The sequence below is a fragment of the Pyxicephalus adspersus genome, chromosome 3 (genome assembly GCF_032062135.1).
Source record: "Pyxicephalus adspersus chromosome 3, UCB_Pads_2.0, whole genome shotgun sequence".
NCBI lineage: Eukaryota > Metazoa > Chordata > Amphibia > Anura > Pyxicephalidae > Pyxicephalus > Pyxicephalus adspersus.
Genome location: NC_092860.1, coordinates 82,993,230 through 83,013,031, shown reverse-complemented (window position 1 = coordinate 83,013,031; position 19,802 = coordinate 82,993,230). Strand labels below are relative to the sequence as shown.

At 36.6% G+C, this 19,802-nt stretch overlaps 1 protein-coding gene across 3 annotated transcripts in view; it reads right to left on the bottom strand.

Moving 5' to 3' along the window:
- AFF1 (ALF transcription elongation factor 1) overlaps positions 1 to 19,802 on the bottom strand; it is a 71,306-nt gene that overhangs the window by 5,415 nt on the left and 46,089 nt on the right. Inside the window, exons 6-20 of one of the 3 annotated variants that reach the window (XM_072405472.1) lie at positions 19,337 to 19,373; positions 18,935 to 18,986; positions 18,006 to 18,061; positions 17,867 to 17,906; positions 15,274 to 15,403; positions 12,858 to 13,778; positions 8,844 to 8,944; positions 8,205 to 8,439; positions 5,955 to 6,049; positions 5,781 to 5,844; positions 3,460 to 3,596; positions 3,014 to 3,085; positions 2,807 to 2,900; positions 1,637 to 1,680; positions 1,006 to 1,220 (exon numbers count right to left, since the gene is read on the bottom strand). In XM_072405472.1, coding sequence (XP_072261573.1) covers positions 1,006 to 1,220; positions 1,637 to 1,680; positions 2,807 to 2,900; positions 3,014 to 3,085; positions 3,460 to 3,596; positions 5,781 to 5,844; positions 5,955 to 6,049; positions 8,205 to 8,439; positions 8,844 to 8,944; positions 12,858 to 13,778; positions 15,274 to 15,403; positions 17,867 to 17,906; positions 18,006 to 18,061; positions 18,935 to 18,986; positions 19,337 to 19,373 — 2,293 coding nt within the window. Of the gene's footprint in view, positions 1 to 1,005; positions 1,224 to 1,636; positions 1,681 to 2,806; positions 2,901 to 3,013; positions 3,086 to 3,459; positions 3,597 to 5,780; positions 5,845 to 5,954; positions 6,050 to 8,204; positions 8,440 to 8,843; positions 8,945 to 12,857; positions 13,779 to 15,273; positions 15,404 to 17,866; positions 17,907 to 18,005; positions 18,062 to 18,934; positions 18,987 to 19,336; positions 19,374 to 19,802 lie in introns of all 3 variants that reach the window. The other 2 variants (XM_072405470.1, XM_072405473.1) reach the window with 2 other exon arrangements.

Genomic DNA, 19,802 nt, shown 5'->3' with positions numbered 1-19,802 from the left:
TAACAGGTAGTCCCTAGGTTAAGGACATCTGACATATGGACGACTCCTAGGAACAAATGGGGGTTCCCAGCTCCCTCTTTTGCAGGAAGAAGGCTTGGAGGGGGCGGTTTGCGTGACTTGCAAGAAACCTTTTGCTAAACACAGCTAAGGTTGTGAGTGATGGTAAGGAGGCGTGAGCTCTCTGCAACATCTTGTAACTCTTTAATGACTCTAAGACAAACTCTGCAATTGTTTCTTTTTGCATATTAAAGCACAGCTTGCTCCAGAAGTTAATGAATGTCTAGGCTGCATAAAGGTTTTTTTTTTTTGCTTTGTTTGTGATTAACTCACAGTGAGGATTTTTTTTACAGTAACTGACACCATGCTGCCTAATATGTTGAGACAAACATGTGTCCTAATTGCATTTATTAAAACAATGTCCCTGTCCTGACTTACATACAGATTCAACTAAAAAACAAACCTGCAGTCCCCATCTCGTATGTAACCCGGATAGATAGGTATGTTGCATTAAAATAATAGCGTGCATATGCTAAAGTATTTACTTTTACTATACATCCACTCCACATCCTTCACTTTAAAAGTAGTTACCATCCACAAACAGAAAACACCACTGTGGCAATAGTTTCTGACTTTGTGCCAGAAGCTCTTAAAGGAAGGTCAAACAAGAAAATTCAACAAAAAGTCTGTAGTACTTGGAAAGTGGTAGGAAAACAAGCCTGTTGTGATTTGTAAAAACTTTTTTTTGCTACCTTTTGTTCCTTTAACATTGGCACCTTGCCACTGTATCACTTCATCTAACTTGAAAGAACAGTCTTGTACGGTGATATGGAGGAATAGTAAGGTACAATTTGTTATTACTTATACACTACATCATGTATATGTAATGGTGTTCAAATTGGGAAAAAATAAGCCTAGGATTTTACAAGAGTGTTTGTGTTAGGTGAAGATAAGTAACCATGGACCTTTTACTACCTATATACATCAAAAGTCATGAAAAAATGATACCTTTGTTTTTCTTTGCTAGCAAATCAGCTTGTTCCCAGATGTCATAGGCATAGAGGATGTAGGAGGTGATATTGACGTAAGATGATGCCATGTGATGTATCATCTGAGGGATTGTAACAGAGTTGCTTTGGCTTCCACTGTTGTTGGACCCTGGCTGAGACCCTCCAGAGCTGGCAGGAGAAGGTGTTGGGGACAGCGGAGACGGTGTACCGGAACTTCTAGCACAAAAGATATAATGGATTGTTTAAATATTAAAAGCAAAAAAGCACCCGCTTAAAATGATCCCCATGTAACCCACAGAAAGTGCAGAGAGAACTGAATTGGAAATGATAAATACAGGACTTTTAAACTAGCCAAAAATAGAAATGGCATAAGCAATATGTATCTTCCTCTTTCACCTCAAAGTTTGGTAAATGCAGTGCAACAGGGCTAACTTTTTCACTGGACAATTGAAGACAAACAAACGATAAAACGGAATTGTAGGATTTCATCATATTAGTTATATTAATCAGTCAATATTATTTATATAAATGAAGAACATGGCTTTCTTGCTTCCACTACTGACAAATTTCACAAATTATCACATTCTACCAAAGTTTTAATTAAAAATAAATAAATAAAAAAAGCTTACCTAGCAACACATGGAGAAGGTGCTTGAGCAGCTCTGGATGAACTCTGTTAGGGAGGGGAAAAATGTTAGGACTGTGGTTTGTCACATGATGGTAACACATTATTCCAATATTTTTGAAGCAAACAAGTACATGACAGTTTATTAATGTATGTCACCACTTTTTCAGCTCTTAGTCTGAAGCCTATTTTTGATTCTGTTAAAATGGTAACCTCTTAAAATTAGTTATGAAATAGGCATCTCAATAAGAAGCAATCTCTTTAGTTTACTCAAACAGAAGGATCTGCATATTACTTGATGGTTGTTGATAGAGCTACCTTGTGACGATTGCAAAACATTTGCAATAAAAGTTTAAAGTTTTGTGCACAAACCAATGCAATATTAAAATAATTACAGAAGCAAAACAAACATTTATCTTCGAAGGATAATAAATCCAACTTTGACTGGTCAGGCACTGACTACTCAACTTGATCATGCGTTATGTTTGAACTTATCCCATAAAAACATACATTTAAAGCTACAATCAAAAGCTGTCCCTTCTGCAATTCCAAAATTTGGAGGCCCCAATATGCATATATTGACATGGGAAGTTTAAGGTTGCCCTGCTATCAAAAATTAACAGTTTGGTTCCCCATTGTTTGGGGAATGAGTTACCTTTACTTTTCAAGATCTGATACGTAAATATCTGACATAGGAGTTTCAGGGCATCCAAGAAGCCAATAAAATGTGTATTAATGCATAGGTGGGTACTTGCTTTTAAATACAGTGCAGATATAGTTTTTTTTTTTCCCAATTGAAGAAATTCACTTTATCAGAAAACCAGAGTGCCAAGCAGGTTGGGCCTCAACTCAAGATTCCAGCAGTATAAAAAGAGTGTATTGGGCACAGGGGACTAATCAAGGACTGCTGTGGGGGTCAACTGTATACTGGAAATGACAGACAGTCATATAAACAAAGTGTTGCATGACTTGATTTCTGAGTGTAAAAAAGTCCAGATTAGAAGACCTAACATTTTTACATGAGAGTTTGGTTCGCGTATATATGAAATGACCTGATAGAATCTAATATAACTTGGGGAAAAAGTCCCCTAAAAGTATAACCACCAAATTGGTACTATAGCTTTTCATTGACAGATAAAAAGAAAAAGAGATCTAAAATGCATAGATGCATTACCTTGAAGTGCTCCCCAAGAGTGCGGGAATACTTTAATGCAGTGTCTTTTTTGTAGCGAAACATTGCCATGTAGAGAACGGACTGGCAACGCATGCTAGGGGCAGTAGAAAAATTATACATGTAAGCAAGATTACAGGAATCAGTCTAGTTCGACAAACATGTTCTTCATACACTAGAAGGAGACATTGGGGCTTGCTGAATACTTACCATAAAACTGCAAAAGCTTTTTCATGTGCAGGTGCTGAACTATCTGAAAAGTTCTTTAACTTCATAATAAACCTATGGAGTAAAAATGAAAATAAAAATCACCCTGAATTTAGGAAATGGGGATCTCCTGAGATAAAGTGCCTGGAACATCCACGTAGGAGAACAACATAAAAACAATTGCTTCATCGTTCAACTTTAGTTTTTTCATACCCAGTACCTCAGATTCAACAAAGCCAAGATCATCAAGACAAATATGCTTTCAATAACTTTACAATAAAACTAATAAAAAAAAATATTTAAATATGAGAGGACATTTTTACCACATGGGGCATTGTGCTGAGGAACACCAACATACTTAAAAGTAAGATAGAGTGGCACAGGAATAGGGAAACATTATTTGGTTATTCCACATACTCTATATTTATTAGATATTAAGTTTCACCTACTTTATTAGGTCAACTGTTTCCGCAAACATAGTGTAGGCAGGCTTTGGTGCATGGACATCAGCTTCCATTGCAATACCACATTCAATAAAAAACATGGCAGCATCTAGGTAATTGAATGACTTTCCAATCTTGTCCGACTAAAACAAGCAAAGAAGACATAAGGAATGAAACAACTTGTCTAAACAGTTGAAAACTATATCATCGGTGTTGTCAAATGTGTGTGTAATGTCAAATATACAAAGAACTTTCTTTAATGATCTGCCCAAAATTCAAATGCACATTGATTGTGGTGTGTGGTAGTATGATCCACTGACATTCAATATACCAAATAAATTGACTCAATTAAAAATCTTTGAAAAAAATATCTTGTATAGCTAGCTTAGGGGCTGCACTAACAGATGCAAAGAAACAGAAAAAAGTAAGCTCTACCTCTTCAGCCCTCAATAAGACTTTACAGTAGATAACACCCAGGATTAGTTGATATTGTGAATGACAGCCGGGAATGACCTGTGCTAATCCAGAACAAATTAACAGCACAAATATCATTTACAATACTGACTGACTCCCAAGTGCTGCAGTAGGAAAAGTGTATTAGATGGCATCCAGGCCCTGCACAGTTTAGTTGTTAAATATTCTGCAACACTAGGATTCTGAGTACATGATGGCAAAAGAGCCAATACAAATGTCTAGCAACATGGCATTGTTTAGTAAAACTATTCTTTATGATAACAATACTATTTAGTAACTTGGCTTTACTCCAATTACAAAGACACCAAGAATAAATCTGGTAACACTGGAACATTTTTGTAGCAACCAAGGATCTGGTCAAATATAAACAATCTGGCAGAACAACATGACCCTGAATACTGTTCTTAAAGGCATTGAATTACCTGCAATAGGTTGGATTTCCAATGATATTGCTGTGATCTAAACACATGCTGTCAGTCTGGAAACATAATGCCACTCTGATAGCATGGCGCATGGACATTAATTTAATAAATCAATTTGGCAAGTACCCAACTTTGATTTTATCCTGGCTGCTTTATGCTTTATATACAGTAAACTGGTCCAGGTATTTAAATCTAGCACTGAAGAGGTCTATACACAGTGACATAAATACAAGCATGTGAAGTGGTTAAAAATTATCACTGGCATATACATGTATAACTAAGTGTTCCTGCTGGGAAGTAGTTATTCATTCTCACAGGAATGTAAACAGTAAAAACAGGCAGGCTGCCAGGGAACATATGGCAAACTGCATCTACATATTACAGCAGCTTCTAGATGTAAAAACAGAAACCTATAAACCACCAGCTTGTTCAGTGCATGCTAAAAGGAGCCCCTTATTCCACTTAAACACTAAACACTCCCCTTCTATTATATACTGCTTCCACACCTTCCGCAAGCTCTTTGGGGCACCTTCCTCTCTCCTCTTCCTGTGTCACTGTCTGTCATTTGCAACCCCTATTTAATGTACAGCACTGCATAATATGTTGGCGACATAAATACAGTATAATAAAACAATAATAAACACTTGTTCAAAACAGACTTGAATTACTACTAAGGCAACCACATTTTATCACTAAGTTGCTCTTTTTTTTATGTTCTGCATTTTAAAATGGAACCGAAGTTCCGGAAGGAAGATGCGCCCAAGCACTGGAATGTACACAGGTGAATAGGCCGGGTTTATTTCCGCTTTAAATTTTTTTCCAAAAAATATACTAAAAAGACTGAATAATAAAGCTACTAATTACCAATGTAATGACACAACACAAACACCTACAGGAACCTATAAATCAGTTAATCATTCCCACTTAAAACCCACAGGAGCTTTTATACCCAGGAATCTCTGGTAAGCTACTGGATTGACTTCATTCTGCTACTCAATAATAACCAGAAAAGCTACTAAACATAGCAATGAGCTTATTACACAATGAAAGACCAGGTTCTAAGTTAGTAGTTTAAAGACCCACAAAGTGCTCCATACGAGTGCCATTCATCAGACACCCGAATTAGTTTATGGAAAAATGGCAAAATGGGGAACTGTTTGAATACCTTCAGACTGGCTTGAAACAAATGCCAATGGCTACACAACAGATCGTGTACAAGTTTTTTTGCAACGGGTTGTCCTAGAGACTAAAAATGCATGTAAGGTAATCCAGTCTGTATAACAATACCCGCTCTAAATGAGATGCTATCTATGGTCTATGATGTACTACTAATCTCAATTAGTTCAGTCACAATGAGTTGATACATGTTTCTGCCATCGTAAAACAGAGTTTAAAGAAAGACATGCACCTGGAACCAGCATAAAAACTTACCATGGCATCAGCTTTATGTTTTAGTTTCTTGGCCTCCTTCATGTAATGTTCTGGCGAATGTAACCTAAAATGAAGAACAGACATTTAATGACAGACACTTCTCTGTGGCTCCAGGAACACAGGTAGGCATATAAATGCTAAGCATACTGAGAAGTAATTATACAACAGACGTACTTTTCTTCAAACTTCAGTTGAGGTCTTGTTGGCTTGGCAGTACCATTTGGCAAAGAAGGCACTGGGAAAAGGTTTGTGTTACTTTCTGAAGAACCCTGGAAATTTTTATAAAGAATTTAGTCCATAACTGATATGAAAAATATATACCAATACCAATAGCTAAACAAGAATCAATAAAAGTTGTTTAAACACAGCGGAGCAAAAGTAAATACCCGATATAAATATAATTAATAAAAATAACAATGCAGAAAATGAGCAGCTGTTAAAACATTTAAACTACCGTGATTAGGTTTTTAATGAACTCTTTTACATTTACAACTTGACTGCATTCCTTCTTTGTATCATTCCCAGTGTAGTAAAATAAATGCACCTGCATACAATAAAACGTGTAAATCATACTTGTCTGTAAGAAAGAAATGCAACATTCAAATGGCTATTGCCACAAGATTGTCACTTCTGATCAATTTTCAACTTTAGGCTTGACCTTTCACGGCCTGCCACACGGTCATATAGCTGATCAAGTCAACTATTTTCTCACGTTTGAAACAGTAGGTTAATTTTCTAAATGAAAAGAGGCTTATTTTCCACATTGGAAAATAAATGTTAGTTTATTATATTAAACCTTCATTCAATTTGAACACCTAATCATGTGTGAAGTGAATGAAAAAACAGGATTTTTATATGATTGCTTGATTGATATGAACACAGCTTCTATTTACTGAGCTCAGTAAACATTTACTTTGCTAAGGGAACAGCCCTTTCTGTACTAAACCAATAACCCCTAGTATATCTGCAAGGAGAAAAGAGAAAATGTATTTAAATTATTCTTATGAAAAAATGGACTGCATCCACAGGTAGTCAATGAATATGCAGAAAAGATTTTCCAAAAATGTATTCTAATAACTTACAACAGTTTGCCTCCACACCTCCAACTGATGCTCCAAAATACCATGCAGTAAAGGCAGCAATCTGTTGTTTTTAGTTCCCCCCCAAAACAAAATGCCAAATCGTTTTCATGTCAAGCCCTACCCCATCACAAAACCTCAGATGCTCAATCTGACCTTTGGGACAAGATACTTTTGAGATCTAGAAGCTCTAGATATTTTTAATTCTCTACTTCCAGACCCTTAATATTACATAAGAACAAGCTGATTGCAAGAGCCATCATAGTTAGTAAATGGAGTTTGATTATTGTGGTTACAAAGCAAGGAAACATATTCTGGATAGTTAAGTAACCCAAAAAGCATGAACAAATAGATAGGGCTAAATGAAATTAAAATTTACAAACTGCACTTTAATAAGCACAAAAGGAAGGAGTACTGTAGAAATGATGTTGTCCAACCACTAAATGATGCCACGGAGAGACAAGCTTATGTTGACCACCATGTGAAGCAATGCTTATGCAATATGTGAACCACATAGGTAAAATCAGACTGGGGGCCAAATTAAAAAAAATGCAGGGATTAGAATCAAAAGTGCACTTCCTTGAAGGTAACTTGATATTTAATCTACAAATAACCCAATATCACCATTAGTATTTGTTCTATTAAGAAGTTACAAGAAATGTGAACTAAATCAACCACTCATGAATAGTTAAACTCCTGATTCAAAACCTTCAGAGTGATAACCTGCACCAAAATTAGATGTGTTACACTATATAGCAAAAGACACAGCCCAAAATCTAAATTTTACTAACCTAATAAATTACCTAAAAAAACATGTTAATAGTCATATTAGCATACAGAATTTTTGAGTTAAAATCTGCTGAAGAATGTGGAAATAGCGTGTAGACGAAAAGTGTAGAATAGTGAAGAAAAAAACCCCTTTAATATACATGTATTTGGTGTAACAACACTTACTGGCTAAAACCTATAAGTGTGTAAAATAACACTGTAAAACTAAACTGGAAAAATGTAACACATTTGACTAATCTGCATTGTTAAATTTTGACCTTACCACAGATAGTGCTCAATGTTTCTGCACCCAGGAAGAATTAATAATAGTTTTGCTTAGCACAGCAGATCACGCACTCAGTCATCCAAGCTTTACAGAACAATCCACTCAAACTATTTTGAACATTTTTACAGAGACCAAAGCAACGCAGCATTTTGTTCTGTCATACACAGAGCACTTCAATTTCTTTCTGCCATCATCAGCGAAAATGCACCAGATGGTATTAGCTGCCGCACCGAACTACAGAGATGGCTGAGGGAGATTAGAAATGACTTGCAATTCAATCCGTAAATGTACCTTGCTGCATTTTGTGTGTTCGATACTTGTTTCCTCCACCTTTCTTTGTTTGGGAGTGGTAGGTTCTTTGCTACTGGTTTTGATGCTGCTTGTTGTGGATTGCTGCCTGCATGGGCTGCTCTCACTTGAATGCCTCTTGTGTGCCATTTTTTCAGGTTTCTTTTGCTGTGTGGGAGATGTGGCCTTTTGATGTTTATGTTCTTTAAGAGAGCCTTCAGAAGAGGTTTTCGGCACTCTAAATAAAATAAGAAAAAAAAATGCAGTATATTAACTACATTCAAACATTGGAAACCTGAGATGATTTCTACACCTAATGGAAAAAAGGGACTTTCAGAACAATTATACATCCACAACCACAACATACGCTATCTAATTTTTCCCACTGACATTTAGAAACCAGTTAGCATCACTGGAACAAGAAGCAATGAGGAAAAGGGCCAAAGCTCTTGCCAGTGGGCATTATTCCTGAACTGAGGGAAACACCCAGTCCTCCAACTGTTTTCATTCTCAAAAACTGCTACTCATCAGTACATTAATCAGGAATATAATAAAAAAGGAAAGATAAAGCAAATGTGGATCCATTTTTCTTCTTCAATTCAGTATCTAGTAAAATTCTAATGGTAACATAAAAGTACTAACTTTTTCACTGATTCCTTGTGACCAGAAGAGGCTTTTGTATCATTATCCAACTTCATTTTCTTGTGTGTTGCATGAGATCCAGTTTTCTCTTTTTCTTCCACCTAGCAAAACCCAAGCAAAAAAATAAATAAAATGTTACACCAAAAAAGTTGACAAACTGAGTGAACTGAGAATTATTAAAACTTTAGGCAGCTGCAAAAATCCCCACAAAACATTAAACACTGACTGCTTGCAAACATTGGCAAAATCACAGACTGAAGTATCCAACTGCAATGTCCAAAAGTAGTCAAAAATATTATTTACCATATACAGATATACAAAAATTTAGGATCCTAACAAAAACAATGAACATTCACTAAATGATTAAATAGTGTACCAGTGCTGCTGTGAAAGTGTTGGGAGTGGCTGGCAAGGTGCCATTCGCAGGGGACTATGCAATGTAGAAGCCATTGTGAACCTGCTCATAGGCTCTTTGGAAATAAGTGCAGTTTTCTCTTTCTGAACACCACATAACAGTGCATGTTAGGTTTTATTATAAGTTACAGAGAGCACTTTAGAGCCTCTGATGTCCTTTGCATAAAGCTGCAAGGACGACTTATGGGCTACAGGAGGGAACCGACATATTATTGGCTTCCTGCACCTCCAAGCACACTTTACTTTATTTCAAACCATGTTCCACTTTGATTTTTAGAGAACATACCTGAGATGGGTTTAAAGGAAATGCAGCATAGCTGCTTTATAAATGGGCACATTTGGTCAGTGTGTATAACATATCTATACAACTTGAAATTTGAGGCTTCCAGTTATATTTGTGAAATAATATGAAGGAGAACAAGGCCTATGTCAGCACTAACAATCTGTTATTCTTTGTATTCTTCAACATTAATCAGAATATAGAAACCTACAGTATATTTAAAGTGGTTTTAATTGTGAAGATTCAGACTCAAGGGAGTCTGCTAATCCCACAGGTTGTAGTTATAACAGATGTGGCTTTTTATTGAGTCATTTTGCACGCATTTTAGGGGTTTTAGTTACAATTTCATGTTTGTTTACTCTTCTTTAAGGAGGTATTGCACGCTATGTCCATAGCTCACAAGCACCTTCTGTATTATGGTTATTTTGTGATGTTTAGGGTTTTCTCCCTATTGTACCTGCAACCGGGAGCGCTGCAAACACTGCATGTGAATATGTACAGTTCAGCAGAAATCTATAATATTGGTTTTAGTAGTAAAAAAAAAAATTCTGCAACCTAACTGTTTGAGCCGATACAAACTCAACACAGTGAATGTATATTACAATACTCTGCCCTCGTATTACTGTACAAGTTAGCTTCTAGCAAAGAAGCAAAGTTAATATTTTACTTATAAACAGAGCATTTCATGGAAACTATCTTTTGGGTATTTATAAAGCAGCAAACAGAAAATAAACGATGCTACATTGACATACAACCATGGGGGGGGGGGGGGGGGCACATAAATTACCTGAGTAGCACTCCCCACACAAAAACAAATACCAAGTGTTTAAGATTTCATTTGAATTGAATAGTACATTGCAGGTCAACAAATGTTAAAACACAGTATGCAGATCTTTCCAACACGAAGAAATGGTGTGTTAAGACTCCAATGAACACTATGGATTTTATGTGTCCATATATATGCAACAAAATGCACAAAAACCCATAAGCACTTTATATACTTTTTTTTTTTTACTGTTTTGCAATGACAAAAGTAAACCTTAATGGATTTAAATCAGACATTTTGTAATTTTACTTTTCTTTTAATCAGACATGATTTATATTATTGTGATAAAATTCTTCTAACAAGCAAGTCAATGTGACAAGTCTATATTAGTAGGCATTAAGTGTGGGTCACACTGGGTGCCTAAAGGACAGAATAGAAACATCCAGTGGATAATCTTCAAATCCTGGAATTGTTTGCAATGCCTAAAACTGTTAAAACAATTACAATTTTGTTCGATTGATTACTTTGATATAACTCAATATGAGTTCACAAAAGTACCTTAAACTTTCTTTTCCTTTTCTGCATTCCTTTCTTTCTGTGTAAAAGCAGTGGGTTTTCTGCAGAGACAGCCCTAGAACTCTAAATAATTAGTAATGAGCATGAGAGCTATACTGATTGCAGAGCTATAGGTCTGGCTCAGCAGAGTGCATGTCTGTCTCATGCAGTTTACAGCTTTTACACATACAGCAAGGATTCTTTACTGCAGCAAGCTGCTAGGGGACAGGGTTGTTTACTCAGATTGTGGCTACTTTCTGCAAGAAATTAACCATAATCCTTTGAACACATTTTGTTTTAAGGCACCTAAATGTATTTAGGTTCTTTTATTGGTATTGTAGAGCAGGGGTGTCAAACTCTAGCCCGCATTGTCCTTTTTTATTTGGCCCCCAAAGAAATCCTAAATATGAATTGCAGCTGGCCCACTGCTGCATTGAAATAGCGCCGCTACTACAATTCCCAGCATCACTCGCGTCTATAGACCACCGGCCTCTCTGCCTATACGTGGCCCCAAATTGGACTGTTTTATAGACGCAGGGAATTGTAGTAGCGGTGCTATTTTAGTTTTAAACTTGGCCTGCAATTTTGTCTAAGTTTTAAATTTTGGCCCACTGTGTATTTGAGTTTGACACCCCTCTTGTAGAGCATCTAATATGCATTGCTGTGTCTATTCCCACATCTATAATCTTCTAAGGTTTTAACATTCTAGCTAGTCACATAAAGGAAATACTCTAAATATTTATCCTATTTATTTTTGCTTTTGTTTCTAAAAATGGAAAAATAGCTAACAAATAGCCAATATTCTAAAGCAGAAACCCCACAAAACTTGTCCTCTGTGACTATCTTCGAGAACAGAAGTACAATAAGCTGTCCGTTCTGTTTTTCTAAAAATGTCTTTAGATGTCATCCGCTAATGATTCCCTGATCTGACATAAGAATTTATTCAATAATGTGTAAAAATGTAACAATATACATTGTGCATACTAGTTCCAGTCCAGTGACTCAAAAGAATACTGAAAAAAATAATGGGACTGCCCAAGATTAGATAATATGGATCGGGGTCACAGAGGGTAATGCTTGGTGGTTGGCAGGCTGATTGGGATTATTTTATTTAAATATTTTGAGATCATTTTAGAGCTGCACACAAGTCCCTGGTCCTGAAGGTGAGGTGGCTATGTTAACCAGAGTTGGACAGTTAGCTGTGGAGGAGAGAAGTCTTTATCAGGTATGAGTTTGTTACTGGCCACAGATGATAAAGACAGCTCAAAGCTACTTTCACTGGCACCTGACCATAACTCCTACCCAACCCATCTGCAGGACTAGGGAATGGGATGAAGCTCTACAGAGACCAAAAAAAGTTTAACTGACTCCAATTGATCTGCAACAAAAGAAAGATCAGTAATGGGACCAGTATTATCAGTTTTCTTTTCAGTCCCTGCTTTTGTTTTGACATTTTTAATATCTAGCAACAAATTATCTTTTAAATAATCAGAGGCTAATGGTTGTTATTCAGTGTCTGTATTCACCCCACAACAAGAAGAAGAACAAGATCTTTAGGACAGATTGTTTAGGAATGTTTTTTTGGACCTTTGCAAGAAAGTAAGGGGCCTGTGTTGATGTATTTGATTTAATCAAGGGGGTTTGTTTTTTCATGTACTGTATATAAGAATGCTTTAAGTCAGGTCAGAAGTAGGTCAACTGCACTTGTCAGAAAATTATAAATAATCGACCTACTTTTATCATCATACATTGCAAACTACATCTTAAAGCTGCAGGCACTTTTGGAAGCGCTGCAGGAAATGACAGATTGACATATTTAAGGTATCAGTTTGGTTTGTCCATGTGGGCAGCAGGAAAGGCAATTATTTAGTTTCTTTGTCAAGTATCTCCTCTATAGCAATCTGGTTGCTTTAACATAATAAAAAAAAAAAAACTTGTTGTACAGTTTAAAAATAAAACAAATCTACTGTGGAAAAGTAATACAGGGATATGAAATTACCTTTCTCTTGGTATGCTCCTTGCCAGGTTTATGTGAATGTATCTTCTCAGATTTCTCCTTAATCTTATTATGAGAATCATGACTGCTAACATTTTTACTCTTTGATTCATTACTTTTCCCAGATGATCCTGGGATTCTAGTGAGCAATGACAGCTCAATTTTGACAACAAGAGCAAGAGGTTTATGACTGTTCTTGATAGGTGGCAGCAATCTGTTGTCCCCTATTGGTAATAACACTTTGTCTCTGTGAGAGTCCTCCCGCACAACAACTGCTGGATGAGATACATTAGTCCTATGATTAGCTTTGCTTTGATTCTGCCCCTTTTGGCCAGAGGGACACTGTGGGAGTGATGAGGCACTCAGGTTTTTGTCTGTTTGAGTGCTTGGACACTTTTTGGTGCTGCTACTATGTTGAGAACTTCTGTGCTTTTTACTTTCACTACTATGTGCAACAATTGTGTGTGTGTTTTGTTCCTTATAGTCACTTGGTTTTGATTTTTCTTTCGTTTTAACAGTTGGCCTTTCTTTGGAAGGCTGGTCTCTTGGCCTGTACGGCAGTGGCTCACTTTCAACAGTAAGACCTCCCTTTGGGTCATTCGGAAATGAGGCCTTGACAGGTCTCCTTGGCTGTTTTTTGCCCACAGTCTGCCTAGGAGTTACAGTTTCATTGGCTATAGGGGAGTCTGGGAAACTGGGTTTGATCTGGATATCTTCTTGAGAAGTCCAATTAACCTTTTCATGGTGAAGCTCAACGGTCTTTGGGGAGCCATGAAGAGGGGATGAATGACAGTCATGATCTTTACTCTCCCAGTGATTTTCTTGTTCATGTTCGTGTTCCAGAGTGTTATTGTGGTTCTCAGCAAGCGTTGCAGGTTTGACCATGAAGTTCCCCAACTGCCAGTCAGATGGCTGCGTGTCATGCTGTAAAAGAATTAAAATGACAAACTCAGAAAAAAAGCTAATTATCAGCTTTTTTGCCATGTTTCTGGATAATGGAAGGAAGAGAACCCCAAGTACAATATGTAAGCTAAAAAACACACAATTGTAACACAAATGGAAAAAGTGAGGTGAAGTACAAAATAAGTAAACTAGTATACAATGCAAAACAAAATTACTCAAACGCTGTGCTTATACACATCACAGATTACGGTCATCCTCTTGAATGTTTTCTTACAGGTTGGTTGCTGCAAAAATCAACCTGTAATATAGATTCCAAGTCCGAAGGTAGATCAAATAAACTGACAGCGGACCTGAGCTAACCAGTTAAGTTAAATTTCATTCACATGGATAGATTTTCTTGGCTCATTATGCTGACTCACTCAGGAAATAAAACCAGTAAAGAGTATTACCATGCTTACAACTAAACGGACAAGTAAAGGTAAAAGCAGATCTGCAACATATTAGTAGCAACATGATGAAGACAGTTAATTTTTGTTTTGTAATCAAACTATACGTAAACCCCAACAATAAACTTCTCTTATCTGCTCAGTTTTGGTCTAATAAAAGTTCAATCAAAGGAGTTTTGTAAAATTCACTTAAACAGGTGACAAAAATACTACAATCCTAAAAAAATAAAAGAAATGTGTAAAAAAAAAAAAAAAAAAAATGAATGCAGCCACCTCATGAAAATGCTGTTTAACTGCAATATATTAGAATTTTGTTTTGTTTTTTTAAAACACACCTAACTAGATTAGTATGTTATCTGCAAAAGCAGAGACCATCTGCAACTTCTAAATTAGCAAATCACAAAGGAAGCAAATTAGAAAAAACATAGAAAAACCTTTTGATTTGTATCTAGTGATCTAGTGTGTCTACTTTTACAGTAATTATATACAATTCCCTGATCATAATAGGATGCTTTTATGGCTACCTATTGCTTGTTTGAATCAAGTCAGGCTTTGGCTAACCACAGTCAGGCCATGCCTCATCTAAATAAAAGTGATAAGACGTTCATGTGCCCTCAAACCCACCCGGACAAATGTAAGGTTTCGGTATAGGTGGCACACACATTGTTATTATTTCTTCATGTTTTCTCAGTGGAAGAGTCAGCCCTGCAGTACCGAGGTGACAAACTGGAAAATCGATTTTCCTTAATAATGTGTGCTTTCATACCACCCCTAGCAAACATCTATATTGCCCAATATTTTGCTTAACTGTTGAGGAACATCCACCTACTTGAGAAAATTAATTTTAAACAAAAACCTGGTGTTGTTGCATCTTTTAATTCAAAAAGGAGAGCTGGACCTACTGTTTGTGACTGCTATTTTTCTTTCCCAATTTACAATAAAATTTGAGTAGCATTAACGGATTAGAGTTAGGGACCTTTTCCTTCTACACGAAATCACACCTTTTTTTTGCATTTCATCTTAAATAAGCATAAATTACATGTGCAATGTGTTGTATCTAAGCACATTACCGTATTCTCTTCACTATCACTTGAGCCACTGTCACTCTCTGTGTCTGAAGAGCTGTCGGTCTCGCTCCCTTCGGTTTCCACGCTGCCGGAATGTGCCGAGGCCACACTGTCCACCTGTGATTGTACAACACTGCCAACAAAACACATTTGACAAACTGAGATTGGTGGTCTAAAGTAATTTATTAGATAATAAATGTACATTTCTATAGTTCTTACCAATAAGCGTTCATGTAGTCGCATAACATTTTGCAATCTGTATAATGTTTAACCCCTTTTGCACTTATATTTCAATTCAATAGGGAATCAACTAGTGATTGTATTTTTTACCGTATAAAAGAAAAGACTAATGCAAGACCTGTTTTAAATAGTGATTGTAGATATTAGCTAGCAAATATAGCTAGATTACAGTGGATTAAGTCCTTTTTTGATATTTGAAACCCAAAATACTTTGTGTTAGGATCCCTATTTTAAATAGATATAATGGTAAAACCGATCCTAATATAGATCAATTATTAAACAAGTTAAAGTATACCTAATACTTGTTTGCTGATTGAAGGGGATCAGTGAGAAAAAAAAACACAAGCTGCCTTCCATTACCTTAACAGACATGAAAACCTTCTGATGGGTGCCAATCTGAGTAGAAGTTTCACACACTAAAACATACTGTACTGTGCATGATTGTTTATACAGCTGTCATTACCCAAATCTTGCAGGTGCATTTGTCAAACTTTCACAACATATAGTTAACTACAGGGGTCAGAAAACTTTTTGGACTACTAGGCCTTTTCAGGAGGTCAAGAAAGCACACTAGGCCAGAAGAAACAAGGTGTCCAAGGAAAGGTTTTTTATTTAGAAATACAGTACGATCAATGGGAAACATGATTTTGCATGTTCTTAGAGACAGATACAATATCAGGTTGTAATGATGGGGAGTTCAGCAACAGAATGTCAATAAGGTGATTGTCAGTAAGCAGAGAGCGCAGCTTGTTCTTACAAAGCATAGCTGTGCAGAGAGAAGTGATAATGTGCAGCCCAATGGGCATGACGCGCCTCCCCTGTCACGGTGGTGGAGGTGGTGCCCAGCATGAGAGGGGGAGAGGGGAGAGAGGGGGAGAGGGGAGAGAGGCAAACACAGCGAACAGAGAGCGCAGGACATTGGCGGCTACCGGCAGCAGCGGGATTAGCCCGGGGGGGAAGTGTTGTTCGACCGGAACGAACTACTGGCTAGGCCTTTTCTGGCCTAAAGGCTGGAGTTTGCCGACCCCTGGTTAACTACATACAGATTCTAAACTCAGAGCCCACATAAATAGGATACATTTTGAGACACTGCTGAGACCATTAGACCACATTAGATCACACTTGTAATAGACCTGCATTACAAGTGTGGGTATTGCATTCCCATAGGCGAACAAAAGCCTGTTGATAAATGTCCTATAGCATATTTTTTTGTAGACTTTCCACCCTGTTCTGTTGCAGGCATCTTTTATGGGTAAGGCTGTCCACATGCAGGAAGATAGTATACGATCATTCTTTTAAACATGTAATGCTGGTTGACTATGGTTTATGCCTAAATCTTGATGAATAACTAAATTGGCTTGTTACTTGTTAATAGCAGTGTACATTTTCAAACATTGGTTAAGTTGAAATTTATTTTAACCCAATAAAAGGGCCGTAGTCTTAATTTTCCCACATTCTTGCTGTTGTGTATTTATTTACTTTTATGCCTGCAATGAGCTCTACAATAGATAATTGCCTTAAGGGGCATTTAATCCTATCATGGCAATCTATCTTTTGAGGAAAAGACCAAAAACCAAAAGCATGACAAATCTAGCTAAAGCTATAGTATAGGAAGCAGGAATACATATTGTATTCCTTCATAAATCAAGATAAGATTTTACATGAATTTACACCTGCACATTACCTGGTTATGTACACAACCAAATTAACCATTGTTGAGAAAATAAATCCTGGCAATGCAATCTGATCAGATACCATGAGCCACAGCTCCATCTTTGCAGTGGTCTAGATGAAGACTTAAGCTGCGTACACACGGCAAATTTTTCTCGTCCGATAATCGGTATCGGCCAATTATCGGGCGAAAATCTGCCGTGTGTACAGTCGGTCGTCGTCCATCGTCCGACGACCGTCCTGGCGGATCCATGGACGATGGACGACGACCGATCGTAATGAAAGGGAAGGGGAGAGCGCGCAGCAGGGTGCCGCTCCGTCGCTCTCCCCCTCCCCTCTCCATAGAGCATGAACGGTGCTGTATGTACAGCATCGTTCATGCATCCTGCAGTCTTTTCTCGTTGGAAAGGATCGTGAAAGATCCTTTCCAACGAGAGAAATTGCAGGTGTGTACGCAGCTTAAAGGTCTACAGAGCCTTTTCAGCAGAGTCTTTTCAGCAGACATGAGAAAGTAAAGGATAGTCTGCCATACAGTAATTATAAACTAAATTCATAAAATAAGTTAATAACTATTGCTACAATAAATTATAAAAACAGCAAGAGTCAGAAATAAAAGGGCAAGAAAGCCACAAGCAGCTATCCAAACCATTAAAAACAGAATGCAGCAATAAAACAAAACCAATACCTTGATGGAGCAGATGAGGAAAGTGGCTTCTCAGTAACCTGCAAAAACAAATATAGAACAAAAGAAGTTTAATCTAATGTAACACAATAAACACTGGAAATAGCTATTTACTGCATAAAGAAGGATAACGGGTAACGTACCTCCTCCTCATCGCTGCCCTCACTATCACTGAGCTGGAGATCATCTTCCAACATCCTAAAGGCAGAATAAGAGTCATAACTTTACGCCACCACAGAAAACAATAAATTAATGGTATGGTGCTGCTATATATTTATATTTAAAAAAAGTTGACAAGCTCCACCCCTGTGACTCATTTAATGCTGTAAGGCAGAGAAACATATCAAGCTTTGTAAACTGTATTAATATTGTGTAACATATTTAACATTTCTAATACGAGACGATGAATAGTCATACAGAAACAAATTCTGCTTGATGGCATGGTGGTAATTTTTAAACTGCAACAGCTAAAGACAAACCCACAGGGTTATTTATAACAAAAAATAAATTGTTGCTCTGTAAGTAAAAATAAAAGCCATGGATAAAGTATATCCACAAGGTAGCACTAGGCTAGCAGTTGAAAAAGTTTCAATAAAGACAACAAACTATTTACAGTTATTAAAAATAACTTTAAAAATATAATTTATTAAAAAAGAATGTTAAATCGCATAAAAGAATCTTTGTATTCGTAGGGCATATCATTATTGTGCTGAGGGACAATGTGCTGAGACATTTTACACAACTGATCTTTTCCAAATGTATCTGGAAGGTCAGCTCCATAAACATCCTTCATGCATCTGGTTTGTCGCACTTAGCATCATTGTGTACACAAGGTATTTGGTGGTGTATTATAAAATTCAACTCATATTTAGCTTTATTTAAAAAGAAAAATAGCACAGGCTATATTACACAAAGGCACATCCTCTAATGAACATCTATTTTTCACAAACAAACTTTAAGACCCATGCACTAATTTGCATTGTAGTAAGGCAAATTTTACTAAATATATTGAGTTCTCTGTTTTTTTTTTTTTTTTGAACATGCATATCCAATAATATCTACAGTACTTACGATGATCCCTTTTGTGGGCTTGGCAAGACTTTTGGTGACGTGTCATATTGTTCTGTAAATAGGACAAGTAAATTATTTTCTTTTCTACTGAACATGCCTGGGTCCTACTAGGTCCAGGCATATAGATTAAAGTCACAGTTAGGGACAGTGACAAGCAGAAGGAAGAAACCACTGGTAAAAGTAAATGAAGGATGTGAAAGTAAGGCAAAGTAAGACAAAATAATTTGGTACTTAAATTTTTCTTGAAGCTTCTCAATAATGTATCATAGATGCATTAAGGTTAATGGTATTATCTAAGAAGTTTGTTACACAACATTAGCTTTTAAATAGAAGTAAAATGGCATTTTAGTTGTTACTTGTCATACCATCAGCGTTACTATGCATGATAATTTTGGCACTTACTCTGGTTTGCTTTTACTGATGAAACTTGCTGACTTTCCTGAGGTGAAACATAAAAAAAAAAAACATGAAGATAGGTCAATTATTACTAGGAAATACGCATAGAAAAAAAGCCCTTGGAAAAAACATTAAGAACCTTCAATTTTTTGACAGTACCATTATACCGTACTTTTAAGCAGTCTAGATAAAATATTACTTTCTAGTCAAACTACAGCCAAAATTAATTTTTATTCAGGATTTTACAGGAATGGAAAAAGACTACATTAGGATACAGACAAGAACAAAAATTGGGTAAACTGTTATTGTCATACAGTGCCAACCCCCTAATTGAGTTATAAGTTCCAACAAAACCGTGATTGTCACCAAGCAAAGACTCTCTCTATCATACTATAAAATGCCTAAAATATTTAGCCATACCAAGCACATGATGGGGTACTACACTTATTTTTAACAATACTTAAAATGTAAG